This window comes from Podarcis erhardii (assembly GCF_964252035.2).
Source record: "Podarcis erhardii genome assembly, chromosome: 7".
In the NCBI taxonomy this organism is placed as follows: Eukaryota; Metazoa; Chordata; class Lepidosauria; order Squamata; family Lacertidae; genus Podarcis; species Podarcis erhardii.
In genome coordinates, this window is record NC_138511.1 from 66,119,209 (window position 1) to 66,134,319 (window position 15,111).

Genomic DNA, 15,111 nt, shown 5'->3' on the forward strand with positions numbered 1-15,111 from the left:
TACAACTTATCACCAAACTTAAAACCATGGAGAAACCTGGTCTGAACAAAGACCTTGGATTCTTATCTCATTATACATGACAAAGCCATTTTTCACCTTTTCACCCCTTGCTTTTTCCTGTAAGACCTATTGCAGTCGTTAAGAGTCGTCAACAGGCTCATCACAGCTATCTGCCAATCACCCATTCCCACCACCCTTCTGAGTAATACCCCTCCCCACCTTCTCACTATATAGAAGGGTCTGGAAACTTCTGTTTCAGTGTATCTGAAGAAGTGTGCATGCACACGAAAGCTCATACCAAGAACTGACTTAGTTGGTCTTTAAGGTGCTACTGGAAGGAATTTGTTTTATTTCCCATGTGTGTTCATCTGATGCTCCCACCTGGCCACACACAGCCAGGCACTGGTAGCCTAGCATGGGGCAGGCTTGACCTATCTAACAGCTGGATTCAGCCACCTGCCCTGCCTGCACATCTGAGACCCAGTTTTACTAACGTGTATACTTAGCTATGAAATGTCAGGCTTGTGGCATTCCACACATTACTCTAAAGTCACACCAACCTGAAAATGTTCAGAACTTGAAGTATGCCACAGTAGTTGTATATGTACCATACACAGCTTCCCTCAAATAACCCTGGAAATTGTAGTTTGTTAAGGGTTCTGGGAAATTGTAGCTCTGGGGGTAAACTACAGATCCCACCATTCTTTGTCAGGTGGTGAGGGGTGTGTGTGTGTGTGTGTGTGTGTGTGTGTGTGTGTACTTTAAATGTATGGTGTGTACAGAGCCCTGGACTCAAATCCCTGTTGCACTGTAAAACTCACTGGGTGACCCAGTTGCACACTCCTCATATAACCTTCCTCTTAGGTTGTTGAGAAGGCAATAAGAGGAAAACCATGTGTACCACTGAGAGCTCCTTGTGGGGAGTAAAGTGTTTGTGTGAAAGAGAGGGAGGGAGGGAGAGTTATTCCATGTATATGATGTGAGGAGAGAAACCTGCGACCCTTTCTCAAGGCTGATGTATGCTGCTTTCTTGCACTTCCTTTCCATTTCCCTTTTTCTAATGGTGCTTTTTACTTATCCCTGAAGTAGATGTTCTACCTGGAAGCTGTGTATGCGTGCGTGCGGGTGTGTTGCAAGAAGCTGATATTTATTCAGAAAGCAAAACTGAATTGTCATGCAGGATCAGGCTTGAGGAGCAAATCTTTGAAAGGAACAATTTGACTGCAATTGCTTTGACATTTCACTGATCCAAAGCTGGATTATTATAGATCACAACTAGCTGCAGGTAAAGGGTTATCTGAAAGACTCCCATTTACAAATCAGTGGATGCCCAGGAAAGAAAGAAAGCTACGCAGGCCTGCCTTCTACACCATACTGTCCCAAATGTCTTTGCTTAGAAATACCCCATTGTCTCCTGCCTATCCATAACGTACCCCTCCATTATTTGAACGAAATGAATATGCGAGTTCTTCAAACGAGACACAAAGCGGAGGGAACAGGAAGCATTCAGCAATCCTGTTTCCTGCCTTCTCCTGCCAACACCCTTCTTGTAACGTTCAAACACTCGGTTGCTGGCACTGCTGGCCCAGTCCCCCACCTATGAATTTACATACGTTAGGGAAGTCATGTAAAGCTCTTTCACTTTTTAAAATGGCTGTATTGGATGTAGGGAACCTTTGACCCCTGGAGATTGCTGAACAACAGCTCCCATCATCCCTAGGCTTTGTCCCATTGGCAAAATCTGGAGAGCACCATTTTGGAAGCCCCACCCTTTCCTTTGCTTGTGGGAAGGCCTCGTCCGCTGAGTAAAGTTCACAGCAGGGCTAGTAAGCAGGTAACTCTAGGGTTAGTATATAGGTAGTTTACAACTTACAGTTCTTTAACATGCGCACATTCAGCTTTACACACTTGGCAAAAAAAATTAAAATTAAAAAGGGAGTGGGCGTCTGGGAAAAAAGACTTTGGCAATCCCCAGAACGTAACCCCACTGTAAATTGAGAGTCACCTGTACTTTCCTCATGTGACTTCATCATTTTTAATCTTTTTAAGAACCCCTCAGAGATAGCCAACATGGTGCCCTCCAGATATTGATGAACTACAACTCTCATCAGCCCCAGCAAGCATGGCTAGTGGCCTGGGTTGATGGGAGTTTTAGTTCAGCAGCACCTGGAGGGACAAAGGTTCCCCACCACTGTGCTACATGATATGTGGCAGTTCACACATGGCCCTGGCATGTCAGTTTCACACACAGGAGCGGTTTATGGCATGTCAGTTTCACACACAGGAGCGGTTTATGGCATAGGGGCAGACTGTGGATGTGCATATTCTCTCCCACTTCATGTAGCCTCTTAAATGTGATCAGAAGCCAGTCTGCAAAAAAACCCTCACATGGAAAGCCCCTTCACCCCCGTTTTGCCAACCTATGGATTGTGTAAGTGGAATCCTGCTTGGGAACCGACCTGCCCAGGCCCCCGTTTTCATTCGAAGCATAATGTGGATGGGGGTGAGCAAGTCCAAGGCTCACTTCTGCACCCCTTCAGTGTGTGCTGCAGCCATGTGTGATTTCTTCTCTAAGAGCACTGCTAGATATAGCACTGCTGGCAAAGGCCCTGCATTTCCATCTCCCCTTCCCCCATGCTAGCATCTCACTGCTAGGCACCATTATGTTCCCCCCACCCCTTTAAGCAGCTAATGGAAGTGGGCAGCGACACGCTCAGTGCTATGATGTCATGCAGTGAGATTTACTGGAGGAGAAGTTGCAAGGAAACTCAGGGCTTCTGTTTTGGCCAGCAGCCTCACGCTCTGTATCAGCTTCAAGTTCCATCCTGAGGAATGTGTTTTTGCTTACTTTGTGTCACTGGTCAGTCTTACAGTCTTACCATCTGGTTAGCGTATAACCTGAAACCTTCCCACATTGTTTTCCACAGAATGGCGAAGCTTCCTTGTTTGAAGTGAACATCCGCTACGTCGGAGGGCTTCTGGCTGCATATTACCTAACTGGAGAAGAGGTTTGTTCCACATCGTTTAATACATGGAGCGTCTGAGAGAGCTGCATTCGTACACCCACCCACCAACATCCACACAACACACACAATTGCCCCCAGAGAACCCTAACCACCAAACCCTTCGAAGCAGTCCCCTGTGTCTCAGCAAGCTAAAAATCTGACTCCTTTATAAATATTGGAATGCTGATGATGGCTGTTAATTAAGTCTTGCATAATTACTTTGCCTGGCTCATCTGTATAGATATTTTCTCCCGTGGACAATTTTTCCTAAATAGCTCTTTGGTTTGGTACATTGGTCCCTGCTGAAATGCTGTTTGCCGTGATCTTGGCCTTGCGTTCAGAACTTGTTAATTTCCTGATGTTCAAGAGAAGAACTTTCATAGGTCCCTCGGGGTCACGTTAAATGCTGCAGTGGGGCAAGTGTCATTTTTAGTGGCGGCTGTTTTCCACTATATTGCCGCAAAAGCAGCCATGAGTGTCAAGGCAGCTTGACAAGGCCTTCAGCTCTGTTTTCTGCCTTCCAAGGCATCCTACACCATTCTGCGGAAGCCCCGCCAACTGCAAGGCCCCCACCCCCACGTTTTGTAACCACCACCAAAACTCAGTCCAAAGACAGAAAGTCCCATTAGGGTTTTCATTTATCAGATGAGTAAATACTTACCTTCAGAACTTTTAGTCAGAAGATAGAGCAGTCTTGTAAATAATAAGCCAACGAAAGTTACCAACTTACAGAAAAACAAAAGACTAGTCTGCTAAGAGGGTGCATTCCTATGCCAGCTGCAGTGGAAGAGAACCCACCCTCTTCTACAGCCGGCATGGAAACGCCAGCCACTTGCTGTCTTAGCAAGCTATTTAAAAAACAGAATTTTTTTTTGGGGGGGGGGGATGGAAACCTCCCTTCATACAGCATGCTGTGTGTGTTTGAGCTTGTTGCTCCATGCAACCGGTGTCATGCGTTAGCGTACATTGCAGAATCCTACACAGGGATTCTACCATCCGTATGCTAGTCCTGTGTGCACTGAAGAGGGAGAGGGTGGCAATGGCAAAGAAGCTGCCCAGGGTATCTTTGGCAGTAAAGGCAGGCTATAAATTTGCTAAACTACATAAAAATAAATAAGCTGTCTTTGAGGCAACTTATCTTCATGACTGATTTTCTCATTCTCCCTTTTGAAAACCAGCATCTTAGCACATGGAGCTGTGGCCTTGGATTTGAGAGGGCTGGTTAGAAATCCTAGCTTGCTTGTGGATTTCAGTCCTTGTACTTGCAAAAAGCACACAGACCCCGCCCCCGCCCCCGCCCCTGGACTGATGCTATGCAAGGACGGGAAAGGCACAATAATTCACTGCTGAGGACAGGATTTGGTACCTTGAAAATGCCAGCTTTCATTTGAGAGGGGTTCTGGCCCGTACGACTGCAAATGTAGTCTTGCAAGTGTGTGAGCAACATCTGGTGATGCGGCATAAGCCAGAGAGGGACTCCTCTGTCTGTGAGATTTCCAAGGATCAGGAGGTAGGGCTTTGGTGTCCCTCCATATTTCTAGCACAGGAATATAGGAAGGTGCCTTATACTGAGTCAGGCCACTGGTCCATATGGCTCAGCAGGGTCTACACTGACTGGCAGCACCTCTCCAGGATTCCAGACAGTGTTCTCCCCCATCCCTACCTGGAGATGCTGGGGATTGAACCCGGGACTTCTGCATGCAAGGCTGGTGCTCTACCACTAAGCTACAGCTCACCCTATTCTACAGAAACAGAACGAATGATGCTACCTCTCCATTCCTGGTTCTCTGCCCCAAAACTTAATCTTCACACCTTGAAAATATGTATTTGCATACAGATCTGGAGGGAGTCATGCTGCCTATTCAAGCCCTGAGGAACTGGGCCATCCCTGATGACCCAAAATCCCATATCTGGTTTGGAGAGGAAGTTTGCTTTTAACTGACAGGCTTTGAATGGGCAAGGTATGAACCTAGGGCAGGGGGAAGAGAGGGCCTTAGTGATACCCCTGCAGCCGATGGTGTGTCCCTCCAAAGATGTTTCTTCCCTTTTGAGTGAATGCCATCTGCTTTCCAAAGGTGATGCAGCCTCCAGCCTCAACAAACATTAATCTCCCTTGCCAAAATGAATTTTGCTGAGCGATAAAATTCCACTGCAGTACGCTTTCTCCTTGTTTTCCCGCTGCTCCCAAGTACAAGCAGAGGCTGTTTGCATCATATATTTCTGACGGTGGGCATGGAGGGATTGCGCAAAATGCCCAAGGCAGAGGCTGGAGCATTCGGCAAGCTCCCTGTCCACAGATCTGGCTGGGGGCTTTGCATATCTGAGCAAGAGAGTTAAACCAATCCAGGGCCAAAAATGGAAGGAGTTGTGTGCAAATGTTCTAGCATTTTGCTACTTAAAAATAAATAAATCCTAGTGTGTTTTGAGCTGTGGAGCTGTTTATTTTAGTAGCTCAGCCTTTGCCAACCTGATGTCTCCTTAATGTTTTCATCCGCAACCCCCCTAGACACCTGGTTGACGAAGGCTGCCCTAGCTCTTGCAAGTATGTCATTTGTGGCAGTTTCCACTCTCTCTTCCATTTCTGATGAAATTCTGTGACATGCCTGGCTTAGGTACATCCAGGTCATTTTTCTTTCCACCTCTTCTCTCTTTCTGGACCTGATCTTTGCCATCTAAATGAAAGGCCCCCAAATATATAGGAAACAGTGTGGACTATAGCCTCCAGAGGATTTCCTGCTGTCTTAGAACCATCAGCTGCAGCTTGGACTCACTTAGAATCATAGAATCATAGAATCATAGAGTTGGAAGAGACCACAAGGGCCATCGAGTCCAACCCCCTGCCAAGCAGGAAACACCATCAGAGCACTCCTGACATATGGTTGTCAAGCCTCTGCTTAAAGACCTCCAAAGAAGGAGACTCCACCACACTCCTTGGCAGCAAATTCCACTGTCGAACAGCTCTTACTGTCAGGAAGTTCTTCCTAATGTTTAGGTGGAATCTTCTTTCTTGTAGTTTGGAACCATTGCTCCGTGTCCGCTTCTCTGGAGCAGCAGAAAACAACCTTTCTCCCTCCTCTATGTGACATCCTTTGATATATTTGAACATGGCTATCATATCACCCCTTAACCTCCTCTTCTCCAGGCTAAACATGCCCAGCTCCCTTAGCCGTTCTTCATAAGGCATCGTTTCCAGGCCTTTGACCATTTTGGTTGCCCTCCTCTGGACACGTTCCAGTTTGTCAGTGTCCTTCTTGAACTGTGGTGCCCAGAACTGGACACAGTACTCCAGGTGAGGTCTGACCAGAGCAGAATACAGTGGCACTATTACTTCCCTTGATCTAGATGCAATACTCCTATTGATGCAGCCCAGAATTGCATTGGCTTTTTTAGCTGCCACGTCACACTGTTGGCTCATGTCAAGTTTGTGGTCAACCAAGACTCCTAGATCCTTTTCACATGTACTGCTCTCAAGCCAGGTGTCACCCATCTTGTATTTGTGCCTCTCATTTTTTTTGCCCAAGTGCAATACTTTACATTTCTCCCTATTAAAATTCATCTGGTTTGTTTTGGCCCAGTTCTCTAATCTGTCAAGATCGTTTTGAAGTGTGATCCTGTCCTCTGGGGTGTTAGCCACCCCTCCCAGTTTGGTGTCATCTGCAAATTTGATCAGGATGCCCTTGAGTCCATCATCCAAGTCGTTGATAAAGATGTTGAATAAGACCGGGCCCAAGACAGAACCCTGTGGGGGGCTTGAAGGGAAAAGCTTGTGCACGATCCCCTAAGCAACTTAATAGGTTTCCTGTTGTCATGACTAATCTATTGAGCACTGGTAGTAATTGTTCCTCAAAAGAATTGGCAGGCCCAGATTGGGGAAACTTAATTTGCCAAGTTAAAAAAAAAAAAAGAACCCTGGAAATGAACTAGAACAGACAGTAAACTGTTAAAAAAAGGAACGGGGAAGATATTAACTGTGGACTTGAAGTTCTAGATCCTGATGTTCATTGTGTAGTAATGAACTGTGAGCAAAAAGGCTGTGTGATGTGGGTATATTTACACTACATTAGGAGCTGTTGTGGTTGTGCTTCAAGTTTCAGACTCCTTGTGGTTTCTGTTTCCTGAAATCATTTTTGTCCCTTTGGCGTGAACATCTCAGACATGCAATGCCCATCCTGCTCCACCCACCCTTCCAGCCAAAAAAACCAAAAACAAAAGCAAAGATTACACTTCTCAAAGTAGAGTGAAGGCACGCCTGCCAAGGCATTAGCATAAGAATATGTGGAGAGAAGCCATAAGCCAGCTTCTCCGAGTGAGTTGGCAGTAGATCAGGTGGCAGGATTTGAAGCTGAAACCTTTGACTTACTGGTTAGTCTTTACTCAGCTGGTTAAAGGAGCAGTGGCTTGTGGGGAAGAGGGGGGAGAGATGAGCTGTGCCACACGAGGAGATGCCACGTTTTTCATGCCAGATGTAAGGACGCATTCACGTAATCCTCTTCATTTTCCATTTCCTCAGATAACACAGGGCTCGCCTGTAAATTACATGGATGGTGGGCGGGGGGAGAAATGGGGAGAATGCAAATGCGGAGTCTGATAGTAGGTATCTTATTGCAAATGAATTACTTGTGCTGAGTCCCAAGACTGCAGACGAGCTGAGGTCCTCTCAGCTCTCCCAACCCCTTGTTGTTTATTTGAATGTACACCACACATTCTTGGCCAAAGAATTCTACAAATGTCCAAAGTGGATCATTTCATAGGTTATTGCTTAGTATCCTAAATTGGCAACTCCTGACTTGCTTAGGCTGCAGACCAGCAACAGGTTTAAAGGCTGCTGAAGGTGGTATGAAAGAGGCATCCTTATTGGTGGTGTTTATACCAGTTTCTTTTGTATGCTATTGCATCTGGTCAAAGAGAGCTTTGCAGGCTTACCGGGGTTTGTAGTGGGCTGAGTGTGCATCTTATAGACAACAGTGCCTCTTTCCTATCATCCTAAATGCTCTGCAAAAATGATGCCTGTCTCCAGCTGTAGAAGATCAATTTCCAGGGTGAATCTTTCCTCACCTCCTCAAGTCATTCACAGGTGACTGGTTCAGGTGCAGTCACTTCATCTCCCTTTGCATTGCGGCTGCTGTTTCGAATAATGAATTCATTTGCGTTGGGGTTGGTGTGAAGCTGCCATCCCAACCTGATGCACCAGCTGATGGTTCAAATAGTTCATTACATTTGCATGGGGGGCGGGGAGAGATAGCCCCTGTGGCCAATGCACACAAACACATTGCATTTGATCCTGGCAGAAAAAATAAAGTCTGTGTGGATTGAAACCCCAGCCTGCCTCTCTGTGAAGTGCCTCTTACAAACTAAACATACGAAGATTTCTATTTGGAAACACAACACAATTTGCATTCCTGCACAGTTCTTATTTTCCTTATCTGCTTTCTCACGATGTCTTTCTTCTCTTTCTCTCTCGTTCAAACAGGTCTTCAAAAGCAAAGCCCTAGAACTTGGAGAGAAACTTCTGCCAGCCTTTAACACACCTACGGGCATCCCACGGGGAGTCATAAACCTGGGCAGGCAAGGCACATATTGTTCATCTGTTGTCTTCAATAAATTCAGATGTTGCATCTGGTACGAGAGCAGGCAAGCCCAGCGAGAGGGTAGGCTAAAAGTCTAGCATCCCGTTTCCAGCGGCCAGGTACCTCTGGGAAGCTCACAAGCAGAGCATGATGGTGGTAGGCTTCCCCTAGTGCCAACATGTTGCCGTCCAGAAGTTTTGGACTACTTCTCCCATTGTCCTTGATCACTGGGCATGCTAACTGGGCAATGCCTCCACTCCTCAGGCCACACCCCTCACTGGCTATGCTTTGCACCCCAAATGTTTTTGGCTGGAATATGTCTTTGCTCTTCTATGTGGAGGATAGAGAGAGGAATATGTCTGCAGAAACTAGCCTACTGTACAAAGGCAATATTTACATTATTTGCTGTTCCCACTGCTGCCTCTAGCCCCACCTACTATTGACATGTGGCCCCTGGAAGGTTGCCCAGAAAGGAATGTGGCCCTCAGGCTGGAAAAAAGTTCTATACCCGTGCCCTAGGCAAACCAGAACTGGCCTAAACCGAAGCATTTGCTACTTCAAATCTTTGATTGTATACGCATGAGACATACCTCCTCTCAGCTCCATCTTTTTATGTCCTAGAGTTAGGGGCTGGGTAGAGGAAAGAAAACCCTCCCTCTCCACTTTCTCCACACCAGATCTCGCTTTTAAAGCATTGCTGCCATCCCTGCAGCTCCCTCACAGTGGATAGCTCAGTTGGTAGAGCACGAGACTCTTAATCCCAGGGTTGTGGGTTCAAACCCCATGTTGGGTGAAAGATTCCTGCATTTTAAGGGGTTGGACTAGATGACCCTCATGGTCCCTTCCAACTCCACGATTCTTATGATCCAATGAAATAGCTTTCAGGTAGGCTCACTCCCCACCCCCACCCTGCCCTGGCCAGCATGCCCACCCTCAGATAGAGTCTGGCTCGCTTAAAGAGGCTTCCTCATTCCCTTGCACCCACATACAGCAGCTGACTGGGAGTTTCACCCTAAGACAGGGAGAGGAACTATGCCTGAGTGTGGGGGATGGCATCTTCTAAAACGAAGAGTGGGCAACATCCTATGCATAGTGATGCATAGGCTTTTGGAAGAATGGAGCCTGAACCCCACAGACAAGGGTACAGCCAGGGCACAGCCTCTGGTCAAAAGACCAACAGCTGCTGGGATCATGTGCCCCGCTCCTCCCTCCCCACAAGAACTGCATCACAATGGCCAGCTGCTCTGAGCACAGCTGCCAAAGGGCATTGGCTATTTTGGGACTGCTGATGGAACATTTCAAGAAAAGCTGGATTTTTCTTTGTTTGTTACCCTGCCTCTTTATTTTTTATATGTAAAAAGTGCAACATGGTAAATATTAACGGTAAATTTATGTACAGTATATGTGAAAGGTGCCTTGAGGCTTAGGGATAACCCAATCTGAGAGTCTCCGCTTTCAAAGTCAGTTTCTGTCTCTCATGGTGGCAGACAGAAACAACTTTTTGAAAATGTGATCTAATGATTGGGAGGAGAGGGGGAATAAGAAGAGAGGCAGATCAGAAGAAATAACTGATTCAGTGGCACAAACCATCTCATATTCCTGGATTGCTTGGGGGGGGGGTGTTTAGCCACAGCCCCTCTATTTTTCGTGTGGCAGAAGGCATCATCTTACATCAAGGCCTTTGCACACTTTTATCATAATTTTACTTCAGTCTTTCAAGTTGTAAGATCTTTCTATAATTCTCCAGCCACACAAACACCTCTAGGCATGCCAAGATTTTCTTCACCTTGTGAAACTAGTCTAACCTATTGAAAAGCTCTCAGGTGTCAGGTCTGGGAAGGGTTCAGAGGCTTTGGAAAGCTGTAGCCAAGAGGGAGTTGCAGATGAACCCAGTGGCCTAACTCTGTAAAGGATGTGGTTGTGTTTTCCCCCTCACATTGTGCCTGTACTGCAATGGGTTACAGTCTGGTTCAGGATGCTATTCTCATAAAGTCCTGTCTGTTTTTTTCTATTTCTTTTTAATCCGGCTGAATCAGCATTGAGGTGAATTTTGAAGTGCAGAAGTTCATCTCGATAGCCCCCATAGCTAATCTCTCTCTCTCTCTCTCTCACACACACACACACACACACACACAAATAAATAAATAGGATCTTATGCTATGTGGTGCTGCTCTTTGTCTGTGTATAGCAGCACAAATACAACACATACAACAGCACTACATAACAGAATGCCCAGTATATTAGGATTAGCGATGACAGCAATCCTATGCATAAATTCCAGGAAGCAAACTTTGTTGAACTCAGTGCTGCTTACTTACGACTGCACAGGTTCAACACTAGGCTTTCACATAAGTTATTCAGGCAGCTGTAATGTAACCTTTAGCTTTTGATTAGAAACGTAAACAATCCTGCAATGAAGTGTTATGATTTAAATTGCTAGTGTGAAAGAGGAACCCACATCAAAGAAAAAGAATTACCTCGCCTTTGCTTGGTTATTTCCACCATTTTCTAACTTTCTCCATGCTAATTTGTCACAAACACATTTGTAAGCCTTGCTAGAGCAACGAGGGCCTGTCAATTGCCCTGTCACTCCAGTACATGGCATTGATGCTTCTGCTCTGAAGAAAGTCCTAGAGCTGCGCTTCCCCTCTGTCCCTTTCCACTAAACTCAATACCACCAGCTAGGCTTTTTGCCCCAAATGCCACATGTGTGGCACTTGAGAAAATGATACTGCTGGTCTAGAATCCTCCAGACGTCTCACCGGCAACCTTGGCTAACACTGAACAAATGAAAATGTTTGGAGGTTTCTTGAGGCTTTACAGACTCTGAAAGAGCAGTGTGCTGTGATGGGAGGGTATGGAGGAGGCAGGGGAGCTGAATGACCATATGTGAGAACATAATCCCAAAGGGGTGAGAGAAAAGGGCATGGTGGTGACGATTATCAAAGACGTCTGACTGGGACGGAAGGAAGAAATCTGCACAGACCCTCCCCCTGTTAACCAAGAAGAAGTAAAAGGCCATACATGTTTTCTGTCCTCTCTCCAAACCTCCTTTCAGTTTTTTGCAACTTGAAGCAATTTTCTGTAACTTGTGTCTGTGGAGAAGTAAAGTCCCACTGAGTTCAGCGGGGCTTATTTCCAGGTAAGTGAGTTTAGCATTATTGCAGCCCCTGGCACATATCTTATGCCTGTTGCTAGAGGCAAACAGACCTGGATTTATGACCCAACAAATTTCTTATAACTTGACCCTATTAATCTTGCTTTAGTGACAGCGGTACAGAGGATGAATTGCTAGGCAACCACCATCCGAAATGCTTAAAAAATAACAAAAATGTTGAACCCAACGTTTGTGTGTTTAATGAATTTTTATTTTTCTCAAGTATGTACAGTAACTAGGCAGCGTATATAAAGCAAAATTAAAAGATGCAGGCCTTGCCCTCGAGCTTGCAGTCATGAGACCACACACACACATAAGGGCATAAGAAGAGCCTGCTGGATCAGGCCAAAGGCATCCTGTTCTCACAGTGGCCAACCAGGTGCCTCCATGGGAAGCCCACAAGCAGGCCTGTGAGAAGCCCATGCGCAGAGGATGAAAGCAACAGATCTTCCCCATTTTTTTGCCTCCCAGCAACTGGTATTTAGAGGTATCTGCCTCTGAACATAGACGTCTCCTTCAGCTCATAGCTGTTGAAAGACCCATCCTTTGTGAATCTGTCTAATTTCATGATGCCTTTTGAAGGTAGTTTGGGTTCAACTTCTGTTGGAGGTGTAACTGCCCGTGGAAAATATCTTGCCACACATCCATCCTATTATCTAAACACAAGGCAGATCCACACTGTACATTTAAAGCACACTCAATGCACATTTAAAGCACATGACTTTTCCCAGAGAATCCTGGGAACTGTAGCTGGTTAAGAGTGCTGGTAATTGTAGCTGTGTGAGGCGGAAACTGCAGTTCCCAGGATTGGGGGGCAGGTTACGTGCTTTAAATGTGAGTTGCGTATGCTTTAAATGTATGGTGTGGATCTGTCCGCAGTTGACATCTCGCCAAGAGAGCATTTGTCTACAAACCTCGAACCAGCGTTCCTAGTGCCTGCTGCACAAGCCTTTCAGCGCCATCTGCTGTCTCCCCCCAGTTGGAGCAATATTAACTCCTCCTTTTTTTAATTAAAAAAACAAACAAAACCAAGAGAAGGGAGCATTGCGCAGCAATCTGCCACCCATGATCATGCTATTCAAGAGATTGCAAAATCAGGCCTGCATCTCTCCTGAAATGAAAACTACTGAAACCCTCCCAAGCCAGCAGCTGCAGAGGCTATTTTCAGATCAAACCCTGAAAGATATGGGTCGCCGTGCAGGAGGCAGAGATGATTAAAAAGAAAAAGAAAGACTGTAATCAAGAATGTTGTGTTATGAGATTGAAGCAGATAAGTGAGAAAGTTTCTGCCTTTGGTGAGCAAGTTCTTAACACTGTAGTGGCTCTCTACAGAGTTCTCAAGGGCTGGGGCTGCATGTGTCATTTTTGGTTTAAGACCAGAAGCAGTGCTTTTGTTGCTTCAGGCTTTGGATTTTGTGCTCTGGATTATCCCAGTCACCTGTGACTGGTGCTGCCAGTGGTGTTGTTTGCACTCTGCGTGAATGTGGGGAAATGTACACTGTCCTCAGGCTTGCACAGCCTGTGACATTCAGGCCAAATACAGCTTGCTAACCTTGTCCGAGAACTCACTCACTAGTACAGTCTTATCCAACTTGGTGCCTTCCAGATCTTTAGGACAAAATTCCCAACATGCTGGGTTGTACTCTAAAACATTGGGGGCGGGGAGCAGTTTGCGAAAGACTGCCTTTGAGCCTTGAGAGCCAAAATAATCAAAGGAATGGAGAAACTCCTTTATGAAGAAAGGTTATAACATTTGGGGCTTTTTAGTTTAGAGAATGTGCAAGTAAGAGGAAGATGTGATAGAGGTGTGTAAAATTAAGCAAGGTGTGGGAAAAATGGATGGAGAACAAGTTTTCTCCCTCTCTCTTAAGGGTGGAATTTAGGGACATCTAATGATTGGGAGATTCAGAGCAGACATAGGGCTTATCCACACTTACCTCTTGCCCTGCTTTTTCCAGGCAAAGGTCTGTACTTTAAAATGCCATGTCAGAGTACCCTTCTTTTTCTTCTTATTTTTTTGCTCCATAAATTTTCCTGCGAAAACCCACTCTTTAAAACTGAATCTATTTGGGCTATTTGCATTGTCCATGGATTGCCACTTGCTCTGATTTAGGGTGCTCAGACCACGTCTGCAAAGCGCAGAGGAAAGGTAAGTCTGGATAAACCCAAAAGAAGGTACTTCTTCAAGCAGCCCGTAGTTAAACTCTGGAATTTGCTCTCAGACGAAGTAGTGATGGCCACCAACTTGAATGGCTTTAAAGGAGCATTAGACTGATTAAAATGACTAGTAGCCATGATGGCTATGTTTTGCCTCCACCGCTGGATCCTCTGCATGCCAGTTCCTGGGAATCACAAGTAGGGAGAGTGCTGTTATGCACAGGTCCTGGCATCTGGTTGGCCACTGTGAGAGCAGTATGCTGATCTCAACCAGCCATTGCCCAGCAGCATGCTAGACTAGATCAGCAGGCTCTTGTTTTCTTATGAGAACTTCCTGTTTTTGCTGTCTGCAAAAACGCAGGCTGTAGCCCAACAATATTATTTCTCTCCAGTGGGCTGAGTGCGTTTTATTTTTATATACTATGGTTATGGCTTAATATCCCACATTTTGATCTGATGAAAGGCAGCAATAAAATCCACAATACAAATTAATGGCAATAACCAAGAAGCCACAAACATAAAAATTTTAATTGAGCAGCAAAAAGATCAGGGAAAGATAGCCATAGTATAGTTGTTTGAAGGTGGAAAATGATCAAAGTCTTTAAAAGCCTGTTTAAGAAAAGCAGAACTGCTGGGATAAGGTGAAAAGACTTGATTTAAAAAAAAATAATCGTTGCATTTGCTCCATCTCAAACAGTGAATGGCACGCTCCAGTGCTTTCAGTTTACTTGTATGGAACAAGAAAATGGATCTTACCAGCCACATCTGATAAGTCATGGTCTATGTCCAGGGTGTGTCTTGGGGGCCGCATTCCCTTCTGTGCAACCTGCCGAGGGCCACTTGCCATTGGTGGGTGGCATTCAAGGCAAAGTGGGAAGTGTAACTAATGTGCAAATTGCATTCTGTACAGCAGCCTAGTTTCTTCACATTCTCCCACTCCTCTCTATCTGCCCTCCAGGCAGGCAAGAGTCAATTTCTGAGTTCACAAAGACACATTCCAGCCAGGCAAAAACACTTTGAGGAGAGCGAAAAGCAAGGCCAATGGGAGGTGTGATTGGGGAGGATGTGTAGCCTGGGAGACTGCAGAGGCCCAGAGAGAGGGGCCTGGAGGGCTGCCTTTGGTGCCTGGACCTGAGGTATTCCACCCCTACGTCTAGGTCCATGGTTTTCGAACAGCTGCAAGGAGTCATTTCCACATCTGTTCCACATACATTGGAAGCTTCCT

General features: G+C 45.7%; 1 protein-coding gene across 1 annotated transcript in view; it reads left to right on the plus strand.

The window, feature by feature from the left end:
- MAN1C1 (mannosidase alpha class 1C member 1) overlaps positions 1-15,111 on the plus strand; it is a 143,614-nt gene that overhangs the window by 111,562 nt on the left and 16,941 nt on the right. The window contains exons 4-5 of the mRNA XM_081869020.1: positions 2,928-3,008; positions 8,476-8,570. Of these exons, the coding sequence (XP_081725146.1) occupies positions 2,928-3,008; positions 8,476-8,570 (176 nt within the window). The remainder of the gene's footprint in view (positions 1-2,927; positions 3,009-8,475; positions 8,571-15,111) is intronic.